General features: G+C 36.2%; 2 protein-coding genes across 6 annotated transcripts; one reads left to right on the top strand and one right to left on the bottom strand.

Moving 5' to 3' along the window:
• The first annotated feature begins 102 nt into the window (after positions 1 to 102).
• Positions 103 to 1,318, top strand: Vti1a (Vesicle transport through interaction with t-SNAREs 1a). The gene is made up of 4 exons (XM_076779203.1): positions 103 to 232; positions 363 to 421; positions 668 to 1,015; positions 1,160 to 1,318. The coding sequence occupies exons 1-4, from the start codon at positions 139 to 141 to the stop codon at positions 1,316 to 1,318; spliced, it is 660 nt and encodes a 219-aa protein (XP_076635318.1). The 5' UTR covers positions 103 to 138.
• Positions 1,068 to 26,890, bottom strand: LOC143348642 (long-chain-fatty-acid--CoA ligase 1). Of its 5 annotated transcripts, XR_013080808.1 has the most exons (10): positions 24,435 to 24,544; positions 23,585 to 23,733; positions 18,904 to 19,027; positions 13,023 to 13,359; positions 9,065 to 9,533; positions 6,572 to 6,862; positions 3,260 to 3,481; positions 2,697 to 3,014; positions 2,096 to 2,432; positions 1,068 to 1,892 (listed from the first exon to the last, which is right to left on the bottom strand). XR_013080808.1 is itself a non-coding variant. In XM_076779171.1 (9 exons), coding segments are annotated over exons 1-9 (2,049 nt in total). In that variant the 5' UTR covers positions 26,753 to 26,890; the 3' UTR covers positions 2,051 to 2,294. The 5 variants fall into 5 exon arrangements, 4 of the variants coding, with proteins under 4 accessions (XP_076635286.1, XP_076635285.1, XP_076635288.1 ...); XM_076779171.1 differs by lacking the exons at positions 1,068 to 1,892; positions 24,435 to 24,544 and adding an exon at positions 26,752 to 26,890 and having other exon boundaries at positions 2,051 to 2,432; XM_076779170.1 differs by lacking the exon at positions 1,068 to 1,892 and having other exon boundaries at positions 2,051 to 2,432.
• Positions 26,891 to 27,002: the final 112 nt, after the last annotated feature.

Below are 27,002 nucleotides of genomic sequence, written 5' to 3'. Positions count from 1 at the left end.
ATGTGGTTAGAGGATGCAAGTCGGTAACCATTTTTCTCAGTTGATTTCAGAACACAGCTATTACAAATCACTATACGGATTCAATGCAAATGTTAGTTTACTCTCCATTTGCTTGTCGTTAATGGAAATACATTCAAGATGGCGTCGCTCATTGACAACTATGAGCAACAATATGCCGTTTTGACAGCTGACGTTACTGCAAAAATCGGTAGAATAAGAACACAAAGTGGCAGTAAGTACGACAAAAACGGAATTGTAGAAACGGTTTTGTCGCAAGACACCGATTGTTACTTTTAATGTCGGTTGTCTGGCTTCTGGCATTATTAAACAACAATAATCAATACACATGACGTAATTTACAGATGAGAAAAGAGCGTTCGTTCAAGATGTGGACAGGCAGATTGAAGAGGCTCAGGAACTGGTAAAAATGAAATATTACTTTTCTCTTTTAGTTGAATGCAATTTTTATAAATACATCTTCCGAATCGATGGAAACTGTGAGGAGTTCCTATTGGGGTTAGAAATGATCCCTCGCGAACTTTTGAAATTATTTGAAACCATGAATATAAGAGTCAGAAATCATTTGTGCTGTTTTACATTGAGTTTGGTTAATAACATAATATCTTTGGTATTGTTCGATATTTAATTTTATATATCGAATCTGTAGCTTGAACAAATGGAACTGGAGGTTCGTGGGGTGACCGGTACAGCCCGCGATCGATTACGTGGTCGTGTAGAAAGTCACAGAGCAGAACTGAAACGATTAACACAAGAATTCCAGTTAGCTAAGAAGCCAAAAGATGAGAGCATTGAAATAAGCAGAGAAGATTCTTGGGAAAATAACATCACAGAGGATCAAAAGAAAAGATTATTGGATACTTCTGACCGAATAGATCGCACTGGTAGAACCTTACAAAATGGATATCGAATGGTATTAGAAACAGAAGAAATTGGTTCTCAGGTATTAAAAGAATTGCACGAGCAAAGAGAGACAATCCAAAGAGGAAGAGGAAGGGTAAGCTATTACTTTTAACATAGTGACATGTTTAATTTTAATAAATCACATATTTCTGTTTGAAGAAGAATATAAATTTATTCTTTATTATTTTTATTGTTAAATATTATAATTTATAATAATAAGCATACTTTATTGTTTTAGTTACGAGAGACAGATGCAGAGCTGGGACGTGGGTCTCGGTTGCTGTCAGGAATGATATTAAGAAACCTTCAGCAAAGATTTATTTTAGCAGGAGTAGCATTAACGCTTATAATTGTTGCTTGTGTGGTTGTGTACTATAGCTTTAAATCTAAAAGCTAAAGAAGCTACTAGAATGATTTTTTGGGTTGGGATACAGCTTGAAAGCCATATTTATTATCAGTGAGTTTCAGATGTTATCAATTTATTAAATGTCTGTTAGGTGATTATTAAATTATAAATTGAAAGGACGTCGTAGCATATCTTTTTACTGATCTTCATTTCATTTATTTGGATTATTTTTATATTATTATAATTTAAACAGTTTGCGTTCCTAAATTTTTCATATTAATTTTGTATTGATTCGATGTTGATCTCGTATACGTATCAAGAAAAGTTTAAATTTTAAATATCGCCGTTAAAATAGGAAAAAAGTAGTTACAATGTATTATTAGTAATATAAAAAATATAACTTGCCTATTATGTCAGCAAATGCTGCTTCTAAGCAGCATATGTTAGAACATCTAACATTATATAAAATCATCTTCACTACCATCGAGTTGTCCATGTCGCGATTTATATATGATGTAAACTTTTGCAAATCAACAAATATCGAGTTTGTTTTACGTATCGCGTACGTGTTCGATTGCCTTTCATGAAAATGGATAATGTATACGTTCCAATATACTACTGCGTACTAAATTCGGAATTTAATTATTTATCGTTATTAATAAAAATATACATTTATAGTTAGGTAATAATCTGTATCAAAATACAAGGATTGGGGGACAGAGAAAATTGTAACTACATGTGAAAAGTATCAAAGGATGATTATACTTAAGAGAAAATCAGACGCGCCTAATAATAACTCATTTTATTACTTATAATATTGTCAATTACCTTAGTAGCCTAAACGGTGCTTTTCTTTTTTGCGTCGCTATGTAATTGTGAAAATGATATAATAAAGTATCGCGGAATAACGAATATATTCGATGACGGAAGTGATTTCTGTGAATGCGACATAAAGGCATTTCGATCCTTCCTGTCTTTGCTGCTCCCAATGCTAATGAAAACAATTCATAGTGAATGTTCAGTCTGGTCAGTCCAAATGTCGGTAAAGATCTTCAATTTGTGGTTTGAAGTATTCTTTCAATTGAGGCCGTTTTGTTTTCAATGTTGGTGTGAGAAGGCCATTTTGCACAGAGAATGGATCCGGGTGTAAATAAATATCTTTTACCTAATATTAACAGAAATAAAATCATTGTAATTTTTTTTTAAATAACAATAAAAACAATTTATTTTGACACTTTTTTATCAAATTTCTATTTTCTAGTTTTATTTTTAAATAATTATTTTACTCAATAGAATCTAAAGGTGTTATAATTAAGTTTAATTAGAAAATATTCTTTTTATATTTACGAAGGAAAATTTACTATCTAAATAGAGTTATCAAAAACTCGCTAATTATTGAACTTTTCAAGTATAATTTTGTTTTGTTTACCTGTTCAAAGGATTTGAGGCCAGCTTCTTTCCCCCATGAAAGCATATCATCCAGAATCAACTGTTTGACTTGTGGATTGTTGCATAACACGCTTAATGTACCAGGTATACCATTCTCTACTGCCCAACATTTTACAACATCTACATCTGGTATTACTATTCCTACAATGCAAGACTTTAGAGACTCTCCATGGACGAATACTTGATGTACATATTGACTACGTAAATATATATTTTCGATCTTCTCTGGAACTATGTATTCTCCTTGTGACAACTTAAAGATGTGTTTTTTTCGATCAATTATTTTGAGTGTTCCATTCTGCAAAAAGTAAATTACTGTAAGTGATTAATATTACAGTATCCTTTTTAAAATTGATTCAAGTTAAATATTTGAATCCAGTAGAAAGTGTACGGAAAACGGTAAATAATTTTTGTATTATAAAGATATCTAGAAAAAAGGGAGTAGAAAATTAAAATTAAAATAATATGACGCCCTAACAACCGGTTCTACTAAAAATGATAAATTCGTCATGGAATTTTGTTTAATAATATTTCTTGTCTTACAGGCAACCACATGCCGATGTCCCCTGTATGATGCCACCCAAATTCATCAATAACTTCAGCAGTTTTTTCGGGATCCTTAAAATATCCAACGAACACGTTAGTGCCCTTTACGCACACTTCACCTTTGCTCTTCTTGGCGTAATATTCCATTTCCGGGACGTCTACTAATTTAATGCAGCAACAAGCTACCGGTGGTCCCACGTGTTCTGGTACATGATCACCCTGTGATAATATCGGAAAGATAGATCATTTAATGTTTCGATCATCCAATATCAATATATGAAGAAGTAAAGAAACAAAATTTAACGGTTTCCTGTGTTTCTTAACTACAATATTTCGTATTTCCTGATCGAAAATTAAACCAACTATAATATATCTTGTTTCTAAAAATACCAGAAGACCAACAATGTGAAAGTCAAATAAATAAATTCAACAATTGACAATTATGCCTGAGCGATGCAATATTTTACACTAGTTGCATACGTGCTTGCTTATATTTGTACATCTGATTGTACAATTGACGTGACTTGCCACGTGCTTTGGCGCGTGGTTGCAAAATTCTTTTATTTGATTAGTCAGCATAAATATCTATGCTCGCCTATAAATAATCACCTTGCGTCGTTTAGGTACATCGATGCCTTTAAATGCAATTAAAATACGAGCGTACAATCCTCTATTGAAATCACGTCGAATGTTCTTACCGAAACAATTTGCGATCGTGTATTATTTCTTTCCCGATTGTTAAATACAACAAAAGGAAAGTATTACTACCACTAAAAGAATCTTAATTTTAAATTTAAATTTGCGGTGTTATAAATTTTCCGACGTTGAAAATTGTAAGATATGATTTTGCGCAAGCTTTGTGCGATCGTTGTTAATGTTTGTTTGCATAGCTTACAATTACTAGAACCGCAAGAATACTTGTAGGAACAGACAGATACTTAAACTTGTTGATGCCTTGAAGTGATTTATTTTTCAATTCTGCCTGACTGTTTTTCTAACTCATCAAAGACTACATATATCTCGTAACTTCGGCTCAGTGGGTGCACGAGCGATTTATTTGCGGAGCGTTTATTGACCGCCTGCTTCGTCGAGACGTAAGATATGTGTATGTATCTATTTGCCTCAAGCTGAAATGCCTGTTAACATACGTTGCGCGTATTCCTGTGTTTGCATTCCGTTCAATGTAACATTGCCCGCACAGAACACAGAGTTAAACAATAGATGTACTACCGGTTGTTTCCGGTATTAATGCGGAGATATTGGAAGCTAGCAGAGAACCCCAAAACAAGGAGAAAAACTTATGTCAACATAGATTCCTAATCGCTTCATATAGAAGATATATGACTTTCAATTGTCATAGCCGTCATAGAGAGATACAGATTAAAATTTATTATCAAATAAAATGCATCGTTCGATTTACAGTCAATAGAGTCGACCTGCGGAGCTCACAATTCGTCGATTCGGTTGTTGATCAAACTTGGAAGCATCAATGTAACGTAAGAAGTGAAGAGAATATTGCTATTATAAGGAAAATTACTGTCGCTGAGAACCCAAATTTATCGATTCAATATTCTATCGCTCCTATTGGAAAATCCTGTACCGGGTGTTCGGTCACTTTTGGGGAAAATTTTAATGGGAGATTCTAGAGGCCAAAATAAGACGAAAATCAAGAACAGTAACTTGTTGATCGAGGCTTCGTTAAAAAGTTATTAACGTTTAAAGTTCCACATGTAGAACGTCAATCTAAGGCTGTCGATATGTTAGTAAGTAGAGTTTTTCCACGTAGTCTTTCAAATGTCTCTCCCCCTCCAGTGTTTTGTATTCGTCGATATTTGTAAAAACACCGTGTCCAAAAATACAAAACGTACAAATGTTGACCTATGTAACGCCTTATATTCCACGAAAGGTTTATCGGGAAATTAAGAAAACTCGTACCGGTTATCCGAATAACTATAATAGAAGGTGGACAAATGTTTCGGCGAAACTAAAATATTTCAAATCACTCTGGAAAAATTATTTTTGGATGCGGGGGTCAATTACAATCATTTTTGGTGAATAGATATACCACTGAAATCCTACGCACTATCGAGAAAAAAATTCCAATAAGTAGATTTTTTCGGCGAAATTAAAATATTTCAAATCACTCTGGAAAAATTATTTTCGGTTGCGGGGGTCAATTACAATCATTTTTGGTGAATAGACATACCCCCGAAATCATACGCATTTTCGAGAAAAAAATTCCTTAACGAAAATCTAATTTCAGGCCAGAAATCTTTCCCCGAAATTTTATGCAAATCTTTAAAACATCATAACTCCTGAACGGATTGGACGATTTTAATGTTTAAAAAAGCAAATAACACGTATTTTGGTGTAGAATATGTAGAAATTGCAAAAATATTCGAAAAGTTGGTCCTTGGCCCCGCAAAATAAGAAAAACCCCATAAGAATGGTCCAATTTTCAAACAACCATAACTCCTATAATTATGAATATATCTCAATGAAACTTTTTTCTGAAGTAGAGCTTATGGGTACCTACAAAAAAGTATTAGACAACTTTTCTGTAGGGCGTCAAACAAAATTACTAAAAATCAAAAACGAAGTTTTAAGAAAAATCGACAGGGGGTGCCTAAATTTTTCGGTGAAATTAAAAAGTTTCAAATCGTTCTGAAAAAATTATTTTTGTTTATGGAGGACAATTATAGTCAATTTTGGTGAATACACATACCCCCGAAATCCTATGCACTTTCGAGAAAAAAATTCTTCATCGCAAATATAATGTGTGGCCAGAGATTTGTGATTATTTCCTCGTTTTTATCACTTCATATGTAGATATAGTCCAATTATCCGGCGTATAAAATGTTAATGGGAGATATTAGGGGCCAAAATAAAGATGAAATCAAGAATACCAATTAATTGATCGAGGCTTCGTTAAAAAGTTATTAACGTTTAAAATTCCGCCTGTAGTAGTGGTTCTCACTCGTCATGAGAAACTTTGCTTACTGACGTATCAACAGCTTTACAGTTTTCTGAGTGAAAATCACTAGCAGCTGTTCGCAGATTGGCGTTCTATAAGAGGAACTTTAAACGTTAATAACTCTTTAACGAAGTCTCAATCAACAAATTGTTATTCTTGATTTTCGTCTTATTTTGGCCTCTAGAATCTCCCATTAAAATTTTTCCCAGGGGGACCGAACACTCCATATATTTTTTTCGTATTCTTCAGTATTTTTAACAATAAGTAACGACTTAAACTCGTGATCATTGGTTCGGTTATACTCCTTACTGCGTGTTGTTTCGTTAAATACCAACCTGAATCGTAAGAGTAACTGGCGCGCAACATTCTGTTTGACCGTAGCCTTCGACGATCAGACATCCAAGAGCACACCTGGCAAATGTAAGCACGTTTCCAGCAAGCGGAGCAGAACCTACCACCATCAGTCTCAATCTTCCACCGGTCGATTCCTTGATCTTCCCAAAGGCTAACTTGTCCCATACGCTGTTGTTCCTGATGATACCTTTCTTGATTTCCGCTTCCTTCGCCCGCATTCCCATGCTGAACACCAGCTTCTTCAGGCACGAGCTCTGAAGTTCGGATTGGACCTGCGAAACGCCGATTGGTAACGTTCACTATGGATTCTATATTTAACGCGGCTAATCGAGCCGACCCTGCTTAAAAGCTGCGTTTTCGCGGGGAACGTTGGCAACCGGTGGCTAACTGTCGGTCCGTTTGAACGATCGATTCATCGGTTGAGCGATTTGCAGCCTCGAGGTAAGAGCACTCCGATCGCGAGCACATCTGGAGTTGACGGTCGCCAAAATAACTATCAGTGATCCATGTCAGCATCGGCAGTTTTGAAATTTGAGAAATTCCCTTCAGTCTTTGGAGCTTATACCTTCTGGCGCGCTCGTTAGTCACGAGAAGATCTCGATTCCGCACGATCTTTCGCAGTTTGTTTGAAATCTATTTCTATTCGATGTATTTACGCGTCGTTCGAAGCCTCGCATCTCGCGAAACGAATGTCCCGCGGGATATTTATTATCTAATTTCAGCGAGTTGAGAATTATGCGCGTCGCGCGCAGTTAAACGGAATGCCCAATTATTTTGTATACCGTGGGATTTAGTGTAAGATAGTTCGATCGATTCTAGACGGTCAAATCTTCTACTTAATCGACGTTTCAGTAAGGTACATGAATTATTGTAAATTATTTTTTAATTATATTTCTTCGTATTTACACATTTTCCTTTTATGTGCTTTGATCGAATAAGTTTCATGTATACTTCGTGAGAATACAGTTTAATGGTTTTTATCTCTCATTGTTAAATATCAGCCAATTTGTTCTTCGCATTGGACACTGATCGTTAAATCTTAAATCAAGGGATGACGCGAAGACAGAGAAAATCAACGGAAACATGCTAATGTGTGTCACGCGATAAATTTGACGCGTAAAATTACTGTATACACACACACACACACACATGGTATATAAATTCCATTCATTCGTGGTTTCACGGTTACGGTAGACACGGTTTCGCCTCCACCTGTTTTGTCGTGTTGCATTCTCTATTTCTATTTGCGAGTGTGTTTCCTGTATAGTGCAATGAATTCAATACTGGAGACTTCGATTAAATATTCTCGAAATTTTATTTTCCGGGAAACAACATTACCGATGAAATTGCGTTAGCTTCGTTAAGCTTCGAGGACTCATTTTCTTCAGACTTATCTTTTGATACTTTTACCTCTTGTTACCATTTCTTTGCCATGGGCAATTTGCGTCTCTTTAATTAACTTTGCCGAATTTCGAAACAGACGTTACAAGGACGGTTATTATTGCGATTGCAGGTGCAACGAAATCTCAAACTATAAAACAGTCTCGTGCGGTCGCGGAAGTTTCGACGAGCGAGCTCTGTGTTTACACGTTTAGATAATTTCGCTAATGCAACTGTCCATCAAGTTCAACTGTCCGACACGGTCGAAAGCTCGTCAAATTAGCTTTGACAAACGGCAGATGCGAAATTTGTTAGGCGTTGCACGACGTTCGAGCAATTTCGGTTCTCAATAAATCGCCTTGCACAAACGAGTGTACGCGTCCTTGCACTTTGATGCATAGTCGGGGCGTAAAAATATCTACCTACACCGTCGATTCCTTCGACGCGAAATTACGATACACGTCCAAATTCCAAGACCGCCGTGGAATCCTAATTTTCTATAGATCACTCGGTAGTAACGGCCTTGCACATTGATGAGCATTCGAAAATATCTTCACACCTTCAGAATCTCCTGTAACTTCGATTGCTAAGAATATCACTTGAGCGCGGGCCACTGTATTCGAAATGGTAAATAGAATATTTTCTAAACATATCCGGGAAATTTATTCCGAAATGTTCTCGCTCGAAAATATTCAAAGACTAAGAGTAAAATCTGTTTTTAATTATAATTATGTATGTATAATTCACGGATAATTACTTACTCCAAACTACTGACATTTCCGTTTCAATGCTCAACGACTCTTTGCATCATTCGTGATATTTCTACGCCATTTACGTTTCATTTTCAACTAACGAAATAATTCTCAAATTCGGCGTTCGCGAATACAGGAACGAAACAAAATATATTTCACGTTATTCGTTTCTGTTCAGAAATACTCAACGATAATCAATCAGGTTTAAACACGATCGGAGCGATCGATCTCGAGCTGTAAACAGTGAATAGTAGTTGCACACCAGGTGGTTGCAAAGTTTGGAATCTGCTCGGGTGGCAGAGGGCGATTGGGAAACTGTCGGATTTCGTAAGCTGCACTCACCTTGTCGTACATTCGATTCAAGAGTCGCGGGACCGCTGGCATGACGGTAGGCCTCAAGGCTTTCATATCCTCGGGCAAAGTTTTGATGTCACCGCTGTAAAAGCCCACGGACCCGCCCACCATGTACATGCCGTTCTCGCAACAGCGTTCCAACATATGTGCCAGAGGCAAGAAGCTGATCATCGTGTCCTTGTACGAGGGCTTGTGCTCGCCCAGCTGCAACAGAACCGCGCAGACACCTGCCATCACGTTTTGATGCGTCAACATCACGCCCTTCGGGTTGCCAGTGGTCCCGGATGTGTAGCATATCGTGCACAGGTCGGTCACCTTCGGTGGCACTTCCGGATGGTTCTTTTGTGCGCCGAGACGCTCGACGTCCTCGAACCTCAACACTTCGACGCCACGGTTCTTTGCCCTCTGATTCGTCGCTTGTCGCGTTTCCTTCACCACCACCAGTTTCCTCAGGCATCTAGGGAGGAACGTGGTAGGTCAGTTATCCACATTGGAACAACGCATTTCGTACAGTAACGACTCGTTAACCCCTTGCACTATTTTCACGAGTCTGTTACTCGTAATCGACATTACATGAATATCACAAGTGGAACTCGTAAATATCGATATTCCGTCGATCGACATATCGTGTTTCAAGTTCCGATATTAGGGCTCGTTTTGATCAATCCAGCGTATGGGTTAGGCACGGTTTCTTCCGAATTTTAGGGTAGTGCAAGGGGATAAGAGGGAAAATCACTATGACTGATTGAAAAAATCGAAACTTTTTGTATCCCTTTTCAATGCATGAGGGTTTAAGAATGACCTCTCAAAATATTAAAGTAAAATACTCTTAAAAATAAGAAACTCTTATTATTTCTGCTGTGGTAAAGGTTTCATATAAATGGGAAGTGTTTTGATCAAAATAACTATGCGAATCAAGAGTATTTAGTCTAAAGTGATAAGTGGTGTGAATGAAATGCACCGATACACGACTAAAGTGCTCCAACTGATAACTTATTTAGCCATAATTCAATTTAATGATGGCTATTCAGGATTATTACAAATAATTAAGGTCTTCGATATTAAAATTGGACCACAGGCAGATGCATATCGACGCAAACAGGAAACCCTTCGCCTTTCCATTGCTTAGCGAAAACACAAAACAGCGACGCATGACGTTCGGTTGAAGGAAAAATGAGATATAAATGAAGGAGATGACGATGATCTTTCTACAGAGAATACGTTTTAGGGTCCTGAAGTGGATGCCCTTTAGAAAGTTTAGAAACTTCAACTTTATTTCCTAGATAATTTCGCACAAAACTTTAAACGCGTTTTTCTCAAAGCTACATTTTTCAAATTGGGCGGCTCAATAATTCAGTCAATTTTTATCCGATTTACTTAAAATTTTGTGTGGTGATTTCTAATGCTATTCTCTTTAGTTGCATTTACGGAATTTTCGATCGAATAATTAGTTCCGACGTGGTGTTAAAAGAAATATTGATTTTGTCACAGTTTGTTGAGATTTGTCCTTCAAAGAACTGTTCAAGTTCCAGGTGTGTTTCCAACCTCAAGTAAAATTGTATATTAAAAGAATTTCATTTATAAATTTGTTGCATCTTCTATAATTAAGCAACAGAACTTCTGCCAACGGGAACGTTATTCTACCACAGACGAGATATACGAGTAGACCTCAATTTTCAAACGACTATAACTCCTACAATAGTGAATGTATTTCATTGAAATTTGTTTACGAAGTAGAGCTTATGAATATCTACAAAAAAGTATTGAATAACATTTCCGTAGAGCGCCAAATAAGTATATTAAAAATCAAGAATGAAGTTTTAAGAAAAATCAACAAAGCAGCAGAAATTTTTCAGTGAAATTAAAAAATTTCAGATCATTCTGAAAAAATTATTTTCGGTTGCGGAGGTCAATTACAATCATTTTTTATCATTACACATACCCCCGAAATCTTACCCACTTTCTAGAAAAAAATTCGAGAAAGTGTGAAATTTTTCGACGGGAAAAAAAAATTTCAAATCGTTTTGGAAAAATTATTTTCGGTTGCGGGGGTCAATTACAATCATTTTTGGTGAATAGACATACCCCCGAAATCCTACGCATTTTCGAGAAAAAAATTCCTTAACGAAAATCTAATTTCAGGTCAGAAATCGTTCCCCGAAATTTCATGCGTATCTTTAAAACTCTATAACTTCTGAACGGATTGGACGATTTTAATGTTTAAAAAAGCAAACAACGCGTATTTTGGTGTAGAATATGTACAAATCGCAAAAATATTCGAAAAGTTGGTCCTTGACCCCGCAAAATAAGAAAAACTCCATAAAAATGGTCCAATTTTCAAACAGCCATAACTCCTATAATAGTGAATATATTTTAATGAAACTTTTTTCTGAACTAGAGCTCATGGGTACCTACAAAAAAGTGTTAGACAACTTTTCTGTAGAGTGTCAAACAAATTTATTAAAAATGAAAAACGAATTTTTAAGAAAAATCGACAGGGGGTAGGTCCTGAAATTTTTCGACGAAAAAAAAAATTTTTAATTAATTCTGAAAAAATTATTTTCGGTTGCGGAGGTTAATTACAATCATTTTTGGTGAATACACATACCCCCGAAATCCTACGCACTTTTGAGAAAAAAATTCGTGGAGGTGGATAAATTTTTCAGCGAAATTGAAATGTTTCAAATCATTCTGGAAAAATTATTTTCGATTTCGAGGGTCACTTATAATCATTTTTGGCGAATAAATATACGCTTCTGTTTAACGTGCACATTTCATTGTATAATAATTTCGTGCATGAGTGTATCTTGTTATACGTATATAAATATGATATACGTGAATCTATTTCAAATATTTCAATCGATTCATCGTTAGATAGCAGCTGTAATCACAAATATGAATCATAAAGTCATCTGTCTCCCTATAAATACAAAATGACGTAGAATTACGTCAGTGGCGACCAGTTATAGATTTAAAAATGACGTAAATTACATCAACAACTTCGAATATGTCGAGCCCTTCAAAATGGAGTACCGAATTATTTAAGAAAACTGGAAAGCTGCTACGTTCAGTGTTGAAAGAAGGTATTTAAAACGATAGGTCGGTTTGTGAAAAAGCCATATATAAACGAAGTAAGAAGATAATGATTATCAAATAGTTTATTACTAAAGAAAAAATGTAGTGCAATAATATTGTATTCGCAAACAAAGATAAATGATTGGATACGATGGATTGAAAATGGCGTAGTCAACATATATACAGGTTTTCTATCGTTTAAGTTGCAATTGTAATGAAAAGTCGAACTATTTTAAACTGCCAAATGTTTCAGGACATTGCACGGGAAATTTAAATTTGACTCGTATACCACGTGAGGTTCGTACATTGTACAGACGAAGACATGTAGAAATGTATACATATCCTCGTCCATGGCATGCTGCCACTATACATAGCGTGTAATAGGTAATTTATGATATCGTCCGTTCGAAAATGTGATAAAATATCAAATTTTTCTTTACATTCTCGTTTTATCGCGACGAAAAATTTATGATTTCTGTCCACACTTAAAATCCGATGCAACATATTGCTTTCAGTTTAAGATTCTTTTCATCAAACTTATCTACATCACCGTTACAAAATTTACGATCTGTAAAGTAACCGTGTCACATAATTATGTTTTACTGCTACAAGTAGTTAATCTTTCTCAAAGGCTGGTTATTTGATAAAAAAAAAAGGAAGTTGTCAAAGATACGTTGAAAGAAGAAGTGCAATGAGAGCTAAGTGTTAAAGCTTCAACCTACAAGCCTCAACGTCAGTTTCAAAGACTCAGCATTTAACGTTCAAACTTCAAAGCTTCGAGAGCTTCAAGTTTACACAACACTGCGTACGGAAGTCATGGAAATCTGGACACTCACACCCAATAAAATACCACAAATCAAATGTTACGTACCTTGGTGCCTTGTCAAGCAGTAAATTGCATTTTTTATCGTTTTCGCAGACCACCAGGCTGATCTCGGCCTGGTTGATGATGAAAGCACAAGCATCTGGACCCAGCGTGTCGTAGAGGGGCACGACGACGAGGGAATACGTGTAGCACGCCTGTTCGGTGAGGATCCATTCGGGACAATTTTGGCTGTAGAGGCCTATGAGGGTGTGAGAGCCCGGTTGCAACCCCAAAGACACCAGACCGGATCCGAAATTTTTCGCCCTGAGCAGAGTCTCGTTGTAGTGGATCCACTGGTACGGTTTGTTGGGCCCATCTCGCCAGCCGAGACAAGGGCCATTGTCTGCGCGTCAAGAAGAGGAGCCAATGATTTCGGGACGATCCGAGGAGGAAGCGAGCGGACGAAGGCCAGGTTTCGCGCGAGTCAAGGAATGTTAATTGTCAGCGTATGCGCGATCTGCCAACATTCGCTAGCGGTTGTCACGGGATAATGGCCGAGACGCGTGACCACGGCAATTTTTACACAAAGAGGATACTCGAGCGTGGAGACATCCAGGGAGAACGACGCACAGTGTTTTAAAAAGGATTACAAATCAACCTACAAACGTTGCAATACTATTTTTTAAATAAACCATTGAACGCGTCTTTTTCTCGAAACGCAGCTAAACTAACAAGGAGAGGTCTTGAGGTCTGACGCTATTGAATCGAATGGTATACCTGGTTTTGGGCGTAGACGACTTATAATTTTTTAGATATTTAACATTAAAGTTATTAGTAGGTACTTATGTATAAAAATAGAACTATGTACGTTCATCAGTAGCCAGCGTAGCGTGGTTGATAAGGCGTACAGACTTTCTAGCATTGACAAAAAAGGTAAACACCGACTCAACAGTAACAAGTATTAGCGAATTTAAATGATCTCATCTTCTTTTAATTAATCCTAAATAACCTCCCTCTCTGTATGTAACTTGATTTAATTATGCTTTGTATAGCTTTTGCGGTACCATTTCTCTATACAAAATATTAAATTTTGCCCCTAGTGTAAGTAACTATTCTTAAAACTATCTTGTAAGTAGCATCTAGTGCGCCGGACATTATTTAATGTTAAGATTACGCGAACTCTATGTTGAGCCATTAGCCTAATTTGTACTTTTAGTTATAGGATAGCCGTTTGTACGTTTAGGTTTATTATATTTATAATTGTTTTTTGGCACAATAAACGTTCGTTACAAAAACAAAGGTTGATAAGGCGTGTGCCTGCAAGTGCAAACTTCATTGTCGTAGGTTCGAATTCTGTTAGAACAAATTTTTTTTTTACTTTTTCAATCGTTATTTTATTGTACAATCTGCAACGAGCGTTGTGGTTCGTTATTCTAATTTATTTACAAGTTGTTCTATCACAGAGCTTCTATTTCTGTTTTTAATACTTGAGTTTAAAGATATTATCTTTCGGTTTGTTTTTTCGTACGTACGTTCCTCTACGAAATCTTTGAATGTTACGATATTTCATTGTCAACGTCACCTATTACAATAGAGGAGAGTCTTCGATGTATCTATTATTGTACTCAAATAATTTGCATAAGTAAATAATAGTGAAGTTTACTAATCCTTGGAGATTTAGAGATATCAAAACATCGTAATTTATGTGATAGAATATGATCGGAATTATGACTTTATCGCGGTTTAAAACACTGTGCAACGTGGCTCGATAAGTCAGTCGGGTGATATTTACGATCGCAACGGGTGTACTGATTAAACGATTCGGATTTAGAGTGTAGTAGAGAATAACATCTTCTTCCGGAACGATGATCAATTGCCTTTCGAACGAGGAACACGACACGATTACTCGTTTGGAACGGTAATTTATGCTTTTCCGGGCACGCGTAGCGAAGCTCACCGCTTCATTCGAAACAGGTGCAGATCGAATTTTACAGATTTGCAACGTGAACTAGATTCGGTAGGTGTGTACGTGGTTATCAATTAAAGGTGAAATTTCATGTCGCTTTCGACTGATTACAGTAGTTACTAAATTTCAAACAGCAATCTGTACTCTTTGTTATTAAGTTTACGTTTCTCCGTTCACAGCCTTTGCACTCCGAGTTAACCCTTTTACAGATCATATTAAAGATTTAATAAATAAGATTTTTATTTTGCAATGTTCGTTTTAATTTAAAGCGTATGTTAAGGCCGACATCTTATTTTGCTTCGTTCGCTTTTTTTAGATCTAGGTATAGAAATATAATGCAGTTAACCAAGAAACACGAAATCATTGCGAAACACTTGTTTTCAACGGGACATAAATCTTCGATGCGAAAGGAACTATTTAAATATATCGATTCGTAAGATGTTAAAGATTCACGTACGAAATAAATATGTACGTGTTGTACCACAAGCTGTTTTCATTAGAGAATATTGTTTGCAAATTTTTTTTTATACTATTAAGTGTTCCCTTTCCTATTTAAAAACCTTCAGATAAAAATCTATTAATTTTTATTTGTTTCACATAACACGTTTCTAATTATCGACTGCTCAATTTCTATATTATTTTGTAAAAGCCAATGTAATGTTTTGTTTCTTCTTTTCAATCGATTTAAAACTAATTTTTTTAAGAGCTGTTTGTACTGTACACTTACTCCAACGTACAACTACATAGTTTTCTGGTAATATTGTTGCCATTGTTGCTGTTTTTGTTTTCACTTCTTGTCAGTATCATCGATCGCCCTACAGAGATCTATAAATATCGTCGAAATTGATTTATAATTCTCTCTTGATTAAAACTTTCTCGATATCAATATTCTTGAATAAATTATTCCGACAACTTATTAACAATCATTTTCTAGAAAAATGATCCACTTCTATTGGATAAATTTTCCTCTTCGCTATTTATTGCGTAAAGAAATGTAGTGGCCAAGCATCGAAGAGCGATTTCATCGTTGTCATAACATCATAGTTTCCAAGGAAACAGATTATAACGTTCTAGTATTGCTTTCCATCGTTCTTTAGTTAATGTTTCATTGTTATTATCCGACAAAGGGTAAACGAGATTTTTCATAAGATCGATGCAACATCAAGAAGCACTTCGAATGGGTTCAAATTTACATTCGAAATTTAGAACTCTTAAAAGTCTTGATAAGTTTTGAAAGTTTCAACGTTACATTATTTTCCCACATACTTCGTTTCTATTTTATTTAATTTTCCGTCTTCTTCAGTCTGCTACGTATTATTGGCTTCGATGCAGGGTCAAGTTTGACGTCGAAATTGCTTTAATTCGTGATTGCATTAACATTCGAATCTCTTTCTCTTTCGCTCGCTACCTTTTCCTATGTTTAAGGGGGCAGTGTCATGTGAGACCTCAAAAAAATCAATTTTCCTTTATTTCATTTTTTGAAAGCATATACAGGGTGTTCGGCCACCCTTGGGAAAAATTTTAATGGGGGATTTTAGAGGCCAAAATAACACGAAAATCAAGAATACTAATTTCTTGATGGAGGCTTCATTAAAAAGTTATTAACGTTTAAAGTTCCGTTTGTACTGAATTTTTTTCTCGAAAATGCCCAAGATTTCGGGGGTATGTCTATTCATCAAAAATCATTGTAATTGACCCCTGCAACCGAAAATAATTTTTCCAAAACGATTTGAAATTCTTTTTTTTCCGTCGAAAAATGGCATACATTCTCGAATTTTTTTCTAGAAAATGGGTAGGATTTCGGGGGTATGTATATTCACCAAAAATGATTGTAATTGCCTCCCGCAAGCGAAAATAATTTTTTCAGAATTAATTAATAATTTTTTTTTTCGTCGAAAAATTTAGGCATCTACCCCCTGTCGATTTTTCTCCAAAATTCCTTTTTCATTTTTAGTATTTTTGTTTGACGCTCTACAGAAAAGTTGTGTAATACTTTTTTGTAGGTACCCATGAGCTCTACTTCAGGTAAAAGTTTCATTGAAATATATTCACAATTGTAGGAGTTATGGCTGTTTGAAAATTGGACCATTTTTATGGGGTTTTTCTCATTTTGCAGAGTCAAGGAGCAACTTTTCGAACATTTTTGCGATTTATACATATTCTCTATCAAAATACGCGTAGTTTGCTTTTTTAAACATTAAAATCGTCCAATCCGTTCAGAAGTTATGACGTTTTAAAGATTCGCATGAAAATTCGGGCAGACATTTCTGGCCAGAAATTATATTTTCGGTAAGGAATTTTTTTCTCGAAACTGAGTAGGATTTCGGGGGTATGTCTGTTGACCAAAAATGCTTGCAATTGACCTCTGCAACTAAAAATAATTTTTCCAAGACGATGCGAAAGTCTTTTTTTTCACCCAAAATTTTCAGCACTTACTCGAATTTTTTTCTCGAAAGTGGATAGGATTTGAGCGGTATGTCTATTCACTAAAAATGATCGTAATTGACCCCCGCAACCGAAAATAATTTTTCCAGAACGATTTGAAATTTTTGAATTTAATTGTTAATAGTTTTTTAACAAAGTCTCCATCAACATATTGGTATTCTTGATTTTCGTCTGTATATTTAAAATGTACTGTTAAATTTTGAGAGATAAATGTCAAGTATTATGGATCGTAAAACTTTTTTTGCATAGTCCTCGGTCAAGAGACATCTGCTGTTTTTAAAAGTCGAAATTCTAACGTTCGTGCAATCTGGATGCCGACACTCTGGAAATAATTCTGTATGGAGTTGGGATTGATTAATATGATCTTGTAGACTTTAAATAGGTTTCTCTCGAAATGTAATTTTATTAACTGGCGTAGATAAAATCTCAAAAACTAATACGTTCGATTGCTCTGAAATTTTTACACGTTGTTCCATATACTAATAGCTCTTGCCTGAACCAAAATTATATTTTTACAATGACTTTATCATATTCTTTTATTAAAAACTTGCGGAAAAAATGACAAAATTTTGCAATTTTTAATTTAAACATTCGTCATTTCGCCAATGTTTAAATGAATTATTTTGGTTCGGGCGATAACAGGAAACGTAACGAATGAAAATCTTGTTTTTTATTTAGTCAACCTTGAGAGCTGCAATCATCTACACCAGTAGGTATGATAGCAATACGAAAAGTCAATAAAAATTATTGAAAAATTTATTTTGTATTCCCACAGGATAGTTAAGTAAATTGTGAAAATAAATTATAGCGTTAGATGTAACATTTAGTTAAAAAAAGTTAATAAATATGGTTAAATTTCGCAACGTACACATGAGACTGCCCCCTTAAGCACATGTTTATTGCGAGTGTGATAACAACACGAAAAGTAAATAAAAATGATTAAAAAATTAATTTTGTATTCCCAGAGGATACTTAAGTAAACTGTAACATTTACTCAACAAAACTGAATAAAGATGATTGAATTTTGCAACGTTTACACGACACTGCCCCCTTAAACCGATTCTATCGAACAACTGCTATCGAAACTTTCGACGGTCTCGATTCTATCGAGACTTTCGAGACTTTAAAGTGTTCTAGGGTTCGAACGATTTAAAAGCTAAGATTCGTAGAGCCCAACGGTAAACTGCGCGTCCCTGAGAACGACAGGTGTCCCGTGTCAAAGCGTGCGAGGCGTGGGTTCCTCGCGAGTTAAAAATAAAAACCGCGTCGAATTAAATAACAACTTTGTCCGGTCTCGGGATCGACAAGAATCGCGTAGAATCCATCGAGGGTTGCGGAACGAACGATCGACGAGCTTATTAGTCGGCTGCGTTCGCGAAACGTGTTTGTCATGTGAACGTGACCAGCCAGCCACTTGCCAAACGGTCCATTACGCGACCGCGTGCAGCCCATCTTTGCTCGTTTATTTAAAACGCGAATGCGACACACACGGGTTTCTCTATAGCGTTAGCGTGTGGGATTATGTACGGGACTTACTGGACTCTTTGGCGCCTTTGCGGAAACCGTCATACAGGGTTCTCGTGTCCTCGTGTATGTAGCTTACGAACTTTCCCTCCTTGCTGTCCTTATAAAACCTCGACACTCTGATTAGGTCGGTACCCTGCAAAACGTTTGCACACGTGAAAATCCGGTGTATTCTCGGCTTACGTAACGGAATGCCAAGTGCAAATCTAAGTTTAGCCAGTGCATGGAGCGGGATTGGTGCATAGGAGAAAGCGGAACTATTCGTCCCACCGGGGGGACCGTCTCCGGAGGAGAAAGCAAGTCGGGACGAAACGCTTCCTGGTTTCCCTGTACACCCATCGAGACGACGTTTCGATCTCCTGGCGATGCCAAGTCGCTTGTGCAACAAGTCTGGCCACCCACACACCTTCGAACGAACCGAGCGTACGACCCGAAAATTTCATCAGAATGTTTTGCCCGGTTCGAATGCAGCTCGACTGTGTTAACGCGTAATAGAGAAAATCACGGTAAACTGTTCCGCGACGGAGAGGGTCGTCGAGTGGCACGATCGACGAAGAACACCTAGCATCGAGGGAACGATCGTTAGTAGTGTTTCGAGTGATAACGCGTTAACGGAGAACCTGAAACACTCCACCTTGACTGTGTCGGATTGATCGGTGAGATCGATCGGTGGTCGAATGGGCTCGGGGGCGAAACAACTCGACGACATATCTTGGATCGTCCGCGAACGCTGCACAGAGGAAGCCCCGTACGAGCGTCTACGGGCCTGATTGATCTCTTCACCAGAGGATTTTGTTCCGCGACGCACCACTACTTCGAACGAGAGAGGGGCCCGCGCGGCCGCAAGATTGGCTTCACTTCGTCGCGAGACTTCGCCTTTGGAACAGTTTGCTTGTCAGAAGTACTACTGATGCCGTTGCTGCTGCTGCTCCACCGAGAGGAGCGGCTGCTATCAGTAGCTCGCACATAAGACTAGCCCGTCGTCCATCCTCTACGACGATCTTCGACTATATTTAAATATAGTGGTCCGAGCTGGTGGAACGAGCGTCGTCCTCGACGGACACCAAACTTGTTGGATGATCGCCAGCCGCGAAAAAAATCGATCAACATAGGGGCTTTGACGGGGAGGGATCTACGGGAAAGCATTCGTTAAGCCTGTTTCTCGGGCAACGACAGTCGTTTTACAAGCTGACGGGAAGATAATCCTGTTACTTATCGACGATACGCGCCTACTGTTTGCTACCGATGTTATCGCGATGGACGTTACGAGAATCGATTCGTCGAGATTACTCGATTGTTCGACAAATATTTGACGATTTACTGGGATTCAGACGCTTTTGAGATCGATTTTCTGATCGTGTCGATACTTGTTTTAGCTTTTGACTAAAGATCCGTTTATACGGGTCATAGGTATTGGGACGCTTGGCCAAAACGTTAATATTTGGATTATTCTTTCTGGGGTTGCACAGTGTTCGAAAACGGCGATTTAGACGAGAAAATGTCCAATTTTTTTACCATTTCTAATCATTTTACTTTAGGTGCCATTAAGTTTGTATATCCTTGAGGATCTTCGTTTGAAACATTATTTATCCCTAGAAATTGTTTAAAGAGGTTAATTTTGACTGTGAGACTCGACGTTTCTATTCTACTTAGAAATCTGTTTTTACAATTTATATTTCTCCTTCTAGGAAATAATGATACACTGCATGTCATAATTATAAAACCACCCTTAAATTTTCAGAATTCACCCTTTAATTTACAGAAAACTGATTCGTTACTGTTTCATAACTATAGAACCAAGCATTCGAATGTTGTTTTCTGTCGATATTTCGTCAGTTTCGTTTTGTCTAGTGTGTTGGAAGTGTGATAATATTAATTTGGTTAATAATGTCACGTGAAAGTTATTTGAGTGAGCAAGAAAAAGGCAAAATTATAGTTTTTCACGAAAGTAATATGAAAATACGTGATATTGCACGTAGATTTAATCGTTCTCTCAATGTTGTGATAAATTTTAAAAAAAATCCCAATCAATATGGACAAAAAAAAAAGGTGGACCAAAGAAGTAGCTTTCTCCCAGTTCTTAACTTCTAATTCTTAACACACTGATTAATTCCAGTAAAATACTTACTGAAATTAAGTTGGAACTTGAATTAAATGTGTCTCGTTCGACGATACATCGAATTATTACAAGGAGTTCTCACATAAGAAGACAAAATTTTATTAAGGCTCCACGACTATTAAGTTGGCATAAAGAAACTAGACTTTCTGTAATTTCTTCTTTTTTTAGTGGATACAATTTATCCTTCTTTGACAGAATGTCGTTTCTTAACACAATTTCAAATATGCACACTATACAGGGTGTTCGGCCACCCCTGGGAAAAATTTTAATGGGAGATTCTAGAGGTCAAAATAAGATGAAAATCAAGAATACCAATTTGTTGATAAAGGTTTCGTTAAACAGTTATTAACGTTTAAAGTTCCGATCGTACTGAATTTTTTTCTCGAAAATGCACAAGATTTCGGGGGTATGTCTATTCACCGAAAATGATTGTAATTGACTCCCGCAACCGAAAATAATTTTTTCCAAAACGATTTGAAATTCTTTTTTTTCCGTCGAAAAGTTTCACACCTTCTCGAATTTTTTTCTAGGAAGTGGGTAGGATTTCGGGGGTATGTCTATTCACTAAAAATGATTATAATTAACCTCCGCAACCGAAAATAATTTTTTCAGAATTAATTAACAATTTTTTTTTTCGTCGAAAAAAGGCATCTACCCCCTGTCGATTTTTCTTAAAAATTCCTTTTTCATTTTTAGTAATTTTGTTTGACGCCCTATAGAAAAGTTGTCTAATACTTTTCTGTAGGTACCCATGAGCTCTACTTCAGAAAAAAGTTTCATTGAAATATATTCACAATTGTAGGAGTTATGGCTGTTTGAAAATTGGACCATTTTTATGGGGTTTTTCTCATTTTGCGGGGTCAAGAACCAACTTTTCGAATATTTTTGCGATTTGTACATATTCTCCATCAAAATACGCGTACTTTGCTTTTTTAAACATTAAAATCGTCCAATCCGTTCAGAAGTTATGACGTTTTAAAGATTCGCATGAAAATTCGGGCAGACATTTCTGGCCAGAAATTATATTTTCGTTGAGGAATTTTTTTCTCGAAAATGGTTAGGATTTCGAGAGTATGTCTATTGACCAAAAACGATTGTAATGGACCCCCGTAACTAAAAATAATTTTTTTAGAACGATTTGAAATTTTTTAATTTTGTCGAAAAATTTCATACCTACACGAATTTTTTTCTCGAAAGGGGGTAGGATTTCGGGGATATGTCTCTTGACCAAAAATGATTGTAATTGACCCCCGCAATCGAAAATAATTTTTCCAGAATGATTTGAAATTTTTGAATTTAATTGTTAATAACTTTTTAACAAAGCCTCCATCAACAAATTGGTATTCTTGATTTTCGTCTTATTTTGACCTCTAGAATTCTCTATTAAAATTTTTCCCAGGGGTGGCCGAACACCCTGCATACACTTTGCTTCTCATTATTTTAACAGCAACTTATAAAAATTGAATGACAGTGTATTACAATGATTTCATTTTGTACTGTACGAATCTTACACAGAAAGGTACACGCTTTATTTTAGGATAAAAACAATTAATCAGAGTTTATTAGAATTTTAAATACAGGTAATCGAAAAGAACCAATTTTAGTATGCAGTTATCGTAAGTTTTTGGAATAGAAGTTATCAGATTGATACGTATTGGTCAAAATTCCACCACAGGCTTGGAGTTTATATTCATTTCTTTGGTTACTCTGAAAATTATCTTTTTCAATAATACTACTTTAAAGTTAGCGAATCTTATTCTTATTATCCCTATTTTCTATTGTTTTTTTCATTATTTACATACACTATATAATTCAAAATGTTACGTAGCAGTGAAACTTTCATAATAAATACATTTGGTTATTTTCTTTAAATAAATAATTTAATTTTCGTTTAACATAAAACGATATAAAAATTATTAAGTAAAATTAATGTTAACAGTGTTAATAATCGTTCGTAAACTTGTTTTTAGGGATTTATACATTTTTAAGGTGAAATATATTTTTTCGCCTCTAAATCGCTGTTTTCGAACACTGTGGGTCGTTTCAAAGGTTCATTCCTCTATTTTCACACCCCCTAATTGTAAGTTGAATCTCCTCGATATCGTTTTGCACGAGAAAGCAAGTGAGAACGTAGAGATCCGCGTCGAGTAGTCTAATAAAAATTATAGAGTTCCATTTAAAAGAAGGATACAAAACGAATAAAATTATAATTTTTACATTTGTTTTGGTATCTCTACCCGTTTTAGAGATATAGTTGTTTCCAGTTACGTGGGACACCCTGTCGATGCTATCGTAATCGACGCTCCAACGAGACTTGCCGCGAATTCGTACTGTTCAAGCGAACCAAGTGCCATGTTTTGTTCAAAAGATCGGTTGCAGAAGCGTGCGAGTACAAAGCGTTACAAATAACGTTGCAAGAAAAACGTTTGAATGTCCGCGTCGTTCTCCTGCAAGTATCCACGACGCAAAATTCGCGAATTTGTAATTTATCGAAAACATATTCATCAGCCGATTTTCTGTTCAAGCACTTCAAGCGGTAAGCCGTAATTAACGCCACGAGGGGTGTCTACTCACCGGAAGTAATACGGACTGAGCATCAAGCGGCCATAGCGGTTTTTCCGGTTTTGGTCTGGATGCACGGTAAGCCGCAATGCCGGTGACTACGAGGACTCCAGCTGCACCGCCCAAATAAGGTAGGTAGTCTTCAAACTGGTACTGTAACACTTTGTTTAGAACCATTTAAATCACTCTGGAAATATTGAAACACGTTATATAGTCTGCTAACAAACTTTATACATGTTCACTACCGGTCATAAGTATTAGGACACTCTTTTTATTTTAACTTTGCGAAAAGAAGTTTTACAATAACCTTCTTGTGGTCGTTTTAAAAGCATATTTCGTTTGACAATAGGATAATAAGATTAGAAGGGACTATACAAGATAAATAAGACTGAAAATCGTAATATCCTTTTTCACCGCTTCCTCTACTCTGAACCTTAAAATAACTTATGTTCTCCATATTTTAGACTTTTTTCGCGCGTTTATTCTTCAACCAAGCTGTAAAGCGGACAGATCGGTAATGTTATGAACGACAGTTATGCGCTACATCTTTCAAGTTTCCTTCGAAGAAATTGGTCTACAGTAAAAACAACTGATCGGGCGAAAGAAGATATTGTTTTGTGAAATAGAAGAGGTAAGCGTAGAATTCGATCTCTGTGGTTTCGACAGATGATACGCGAAATGTATAAAAGCGAAACACAAAATTTCAATTCAGCATTCCATTCGATTGCGTATGCATGTGAATTAAATGTTTCAGATAGAAATACGTTAAAGTAATTCTTGTTATTTTCAGTAATAGAGAAGGCTACTAACGTTTGTTTAATTACGTACCAATTAATTTTCAAATATATTAATTCTGTATTACCTTTCAACATCTTCGTCCGAGTTTAGGTTGTATTTCAAAACTTAAATATTTTTTCTTCGATTACTCGATTGATCTTTAACTGTTTTCACTCTAATTATCCATGCGAGATGTATTATTTCTATTTGTATGTATATAGAATATTACGTAAGAAAAATTATGTTTAAATTCTAATTATTTCAAATATTTAGTTTCAATAAAGCTTCCGATATTTTAAACAACTTTTACTGGACTCGTATAACTTCGGTAATATTTAAATATTTCAAAGAAATTTGTTTAATGTTAACAAAAGAATGCTGTTATCCGTTAAATTATTGTAAACAAATTTAAGTAAATACTTTGTTTCACCTTCATAGTTTATTTATATACGTATTTAAGTTATGTAAAAAGTGTATTAATAAAAACAAAAACTACGCATATCAAATAAGGAATTGTTACGAATTTCTTGACATTTTCTTGAATTTTTTTCATTTAGAAAGTAAGACATTTTTTAAACTATATTCTAAAATGTATTTGTCTATTTTATTGTTACTGGAATATTCTTGTGAATTGTTTGAGTAACCGATTTAAACTGTCGTTGAAACTCTCAATACTTAAGCAACGATTTCGTTACGTCAACCAAACGTGACACGGCACAAACGAACAAACACGACAAATATCAACAAAAAAATGATAAAAACAAATTTTCACAGCACCGCGAAGAATGCGTGTTCGAAGCACGCGTAAAGAAGCGTCGGCGCGATTCATATGCTGGGTTGCTTGCAACTGCGTTCACACTCCGTTTCACTGAATTGAAGGGTACACGAAACCCCTGTGCGCAGCTACCGTGGCTCACACTGAAAATCGCCCACCACCTTTGCTGTTCCACCCCCACTCACACACAAGAGTATTCGTACGCTTACATTTATAAAATATGAAATACATATGTTAAACCGTAGCATTCGATATGACACAGATGGTCAAACGTTTCCTACTCGCGTTACAATAAGATGCAACCTAACAATGAAGTATTTCCAAATACATATTTCTTTTTCTAATATATAGACCGGCTCTCTTAAAAATTGAGTGTACTACGCGTTTACAAAAATTGGAGCCACGTAGCAAGTGTGCTATTTTAACAGTTAATTATGTTTACGGTCTTGACGATAATAATAATTAAAGAAAAGTAGCTTGCGTATAAGCAAAAAAGTATGGATTGTGGAAAACCACACGTGGATGAGCGTTAAAATTTCTGGAACACGGTATCATTATTTAAAGTCCAATCGATAGATGTAGTGTAAGAATTTGTACTCAATTATGAGACACGGTGGTGATAGTTGACGAGTACTGCAGTGCACAGGAATAGAATCTTGGAGAGTCATTCATTATTCAACAAAATAATGATTCCAAAAGCACGTAGCGAGGCAAGCGAAAGCCTGGGTGTTACATAATGTGTTCAAACAACTCCACACAGTCAGAAAGTCATCGTACACGAATTTTATAGAGCATACGTAGAATGAAATACGTGGACGAAGATTGTTTGACTCACTGTATACGTTTTGCGTACAACAGTACACTACAAAAATTTTACACATGTCACGTGTACTATAAAAACACATACAAAAATACACGTATATGCATACCATGCACACTATTAATTTGAAAAAGCATGCTGATCAGACCAACTACATAGAACATGTGTACACAAAATGGCGCGAATGTTAAATTTGTAAAATTATGCGCGCGTATGTAAAAATACATAGTTTAATTATCTTTGGTTATTTTTATCGTCAAGAGTTGTACAAATAGAATCGAATCATGAACAATATTAAACAAAAAGTACATATATAGTATGTATATAGTATGTACCACGTGTTCCAAAGTATTTCAAATAATTTTGAAGTTAAAATATCTGTTATTTAAAGAGTAAAGAGACAACCTTCCAACAAAAAGGGTCGAAAGCGTTAAAATATTGAATGGGCCTATTAAAGATCATCAATATGTATAGCCACAAATCAATGTAACAGTAGAAAAGGAACTTTGCTTATATCTCGGAAACTAAAATCGATTAGTTTAATTTCTTCAAGGGAAAACATGTTCAAAATAACGTTCTTCGTTTAAAAATCAACGAAGAGGTTTTTCTAGATTTTTACTAAATTCTTCACAGCAACGTTCGAAGCATTTATACAATCTGTTTCCTACGGTGCCGTATAATAACAGAGTCTTTGCTAAAACGGTATTTAATTTATGCAGGTGTTAATGCGTAGGCGAGGGGTGGACGATCCTCACCGTGGGAGACTGTACAAAATCGGAACCCGTTTACGCGGTGCATTGTACTTACTGTTAAACTAATTTGTCGGGCTGTCGCGCGATCTTCGTGGCAGACTGACTGATAGGATTCGCCAGGAGGGAACTCGAGACGGAGAAAAAAAACCGTGGCCGGCCGGTGCCAGCGGAAAACTCAGGTCAGAGCCACGGCATGACACTAATCTTGCCGGACGACACGCGTTGCAGTTATTCGCTGGCGCGTCTGCGGCGTTATGACGTCAGCCGTTGAATCGATGCTGGCTACTGCAACGACCCTTAGAAGCT

The sequence above is a fragment of the Colletes latitarsis genome, chromosome 11, assembly GCF_051014445.1.
Source record: "Colletes latitarsis isolate SP2378_abdomen chromosome 11, iyColLati1, whole genome shotgun sequence".
NCBI classification, from domain to species: domain Eukaryota; kingdom Metazoa; phylum Arthropoda; class Insecta; order Hymenoptera; family Colletidae; genus Colletes; species Colletes latitarsis.
Note: the sequence above shows the minus strand (reverse complement) of the source record. Positions and strands in the feature narration are given on the sequence as shown.

Excerpts from the sequence above, each read along its gene's own strand:
- Vti1a (XM_076779203.1), top strand. The coding sequence starts at position 139 with ATGGCGTCGCTCATTGACAACTATGAGCAACAATATGCCGTTTTGACA. Across the intron at positions 233-362 it reads AATAAGAACACAAAGTGGCA|ATGAGAAAAGAGCGTTCGTT; the intron begins GTAAGTACGACA and ends CGTAATTTACAG. Across the intron at positions 1,016-1,159 it reads TCCAAAGAGGAAGAGGAAGG|TTACGAGAGACAGATGCAGA; the intron begins GTAAGCTATTAC and ends TTATTGTTTTAG.
- LOC143348642 (XM_076779170.1), bottom strand. Across the intron at positions 19,028-23,584 it reads CTCAGTCCGTATTACTTCCG|GGTACCGACCTAATCAGAGT; the intron begins GTGAGTAGACAC and ends AACGTTTTGCAG. Across the intron at positions 9,534-13,022 it reads CTGCTTGACAAGGCACCAAG|ATGCCTGAGGAAACTGGTGG; the intron begins GTACGTAACATT and ends GTTCCTCCCTAG.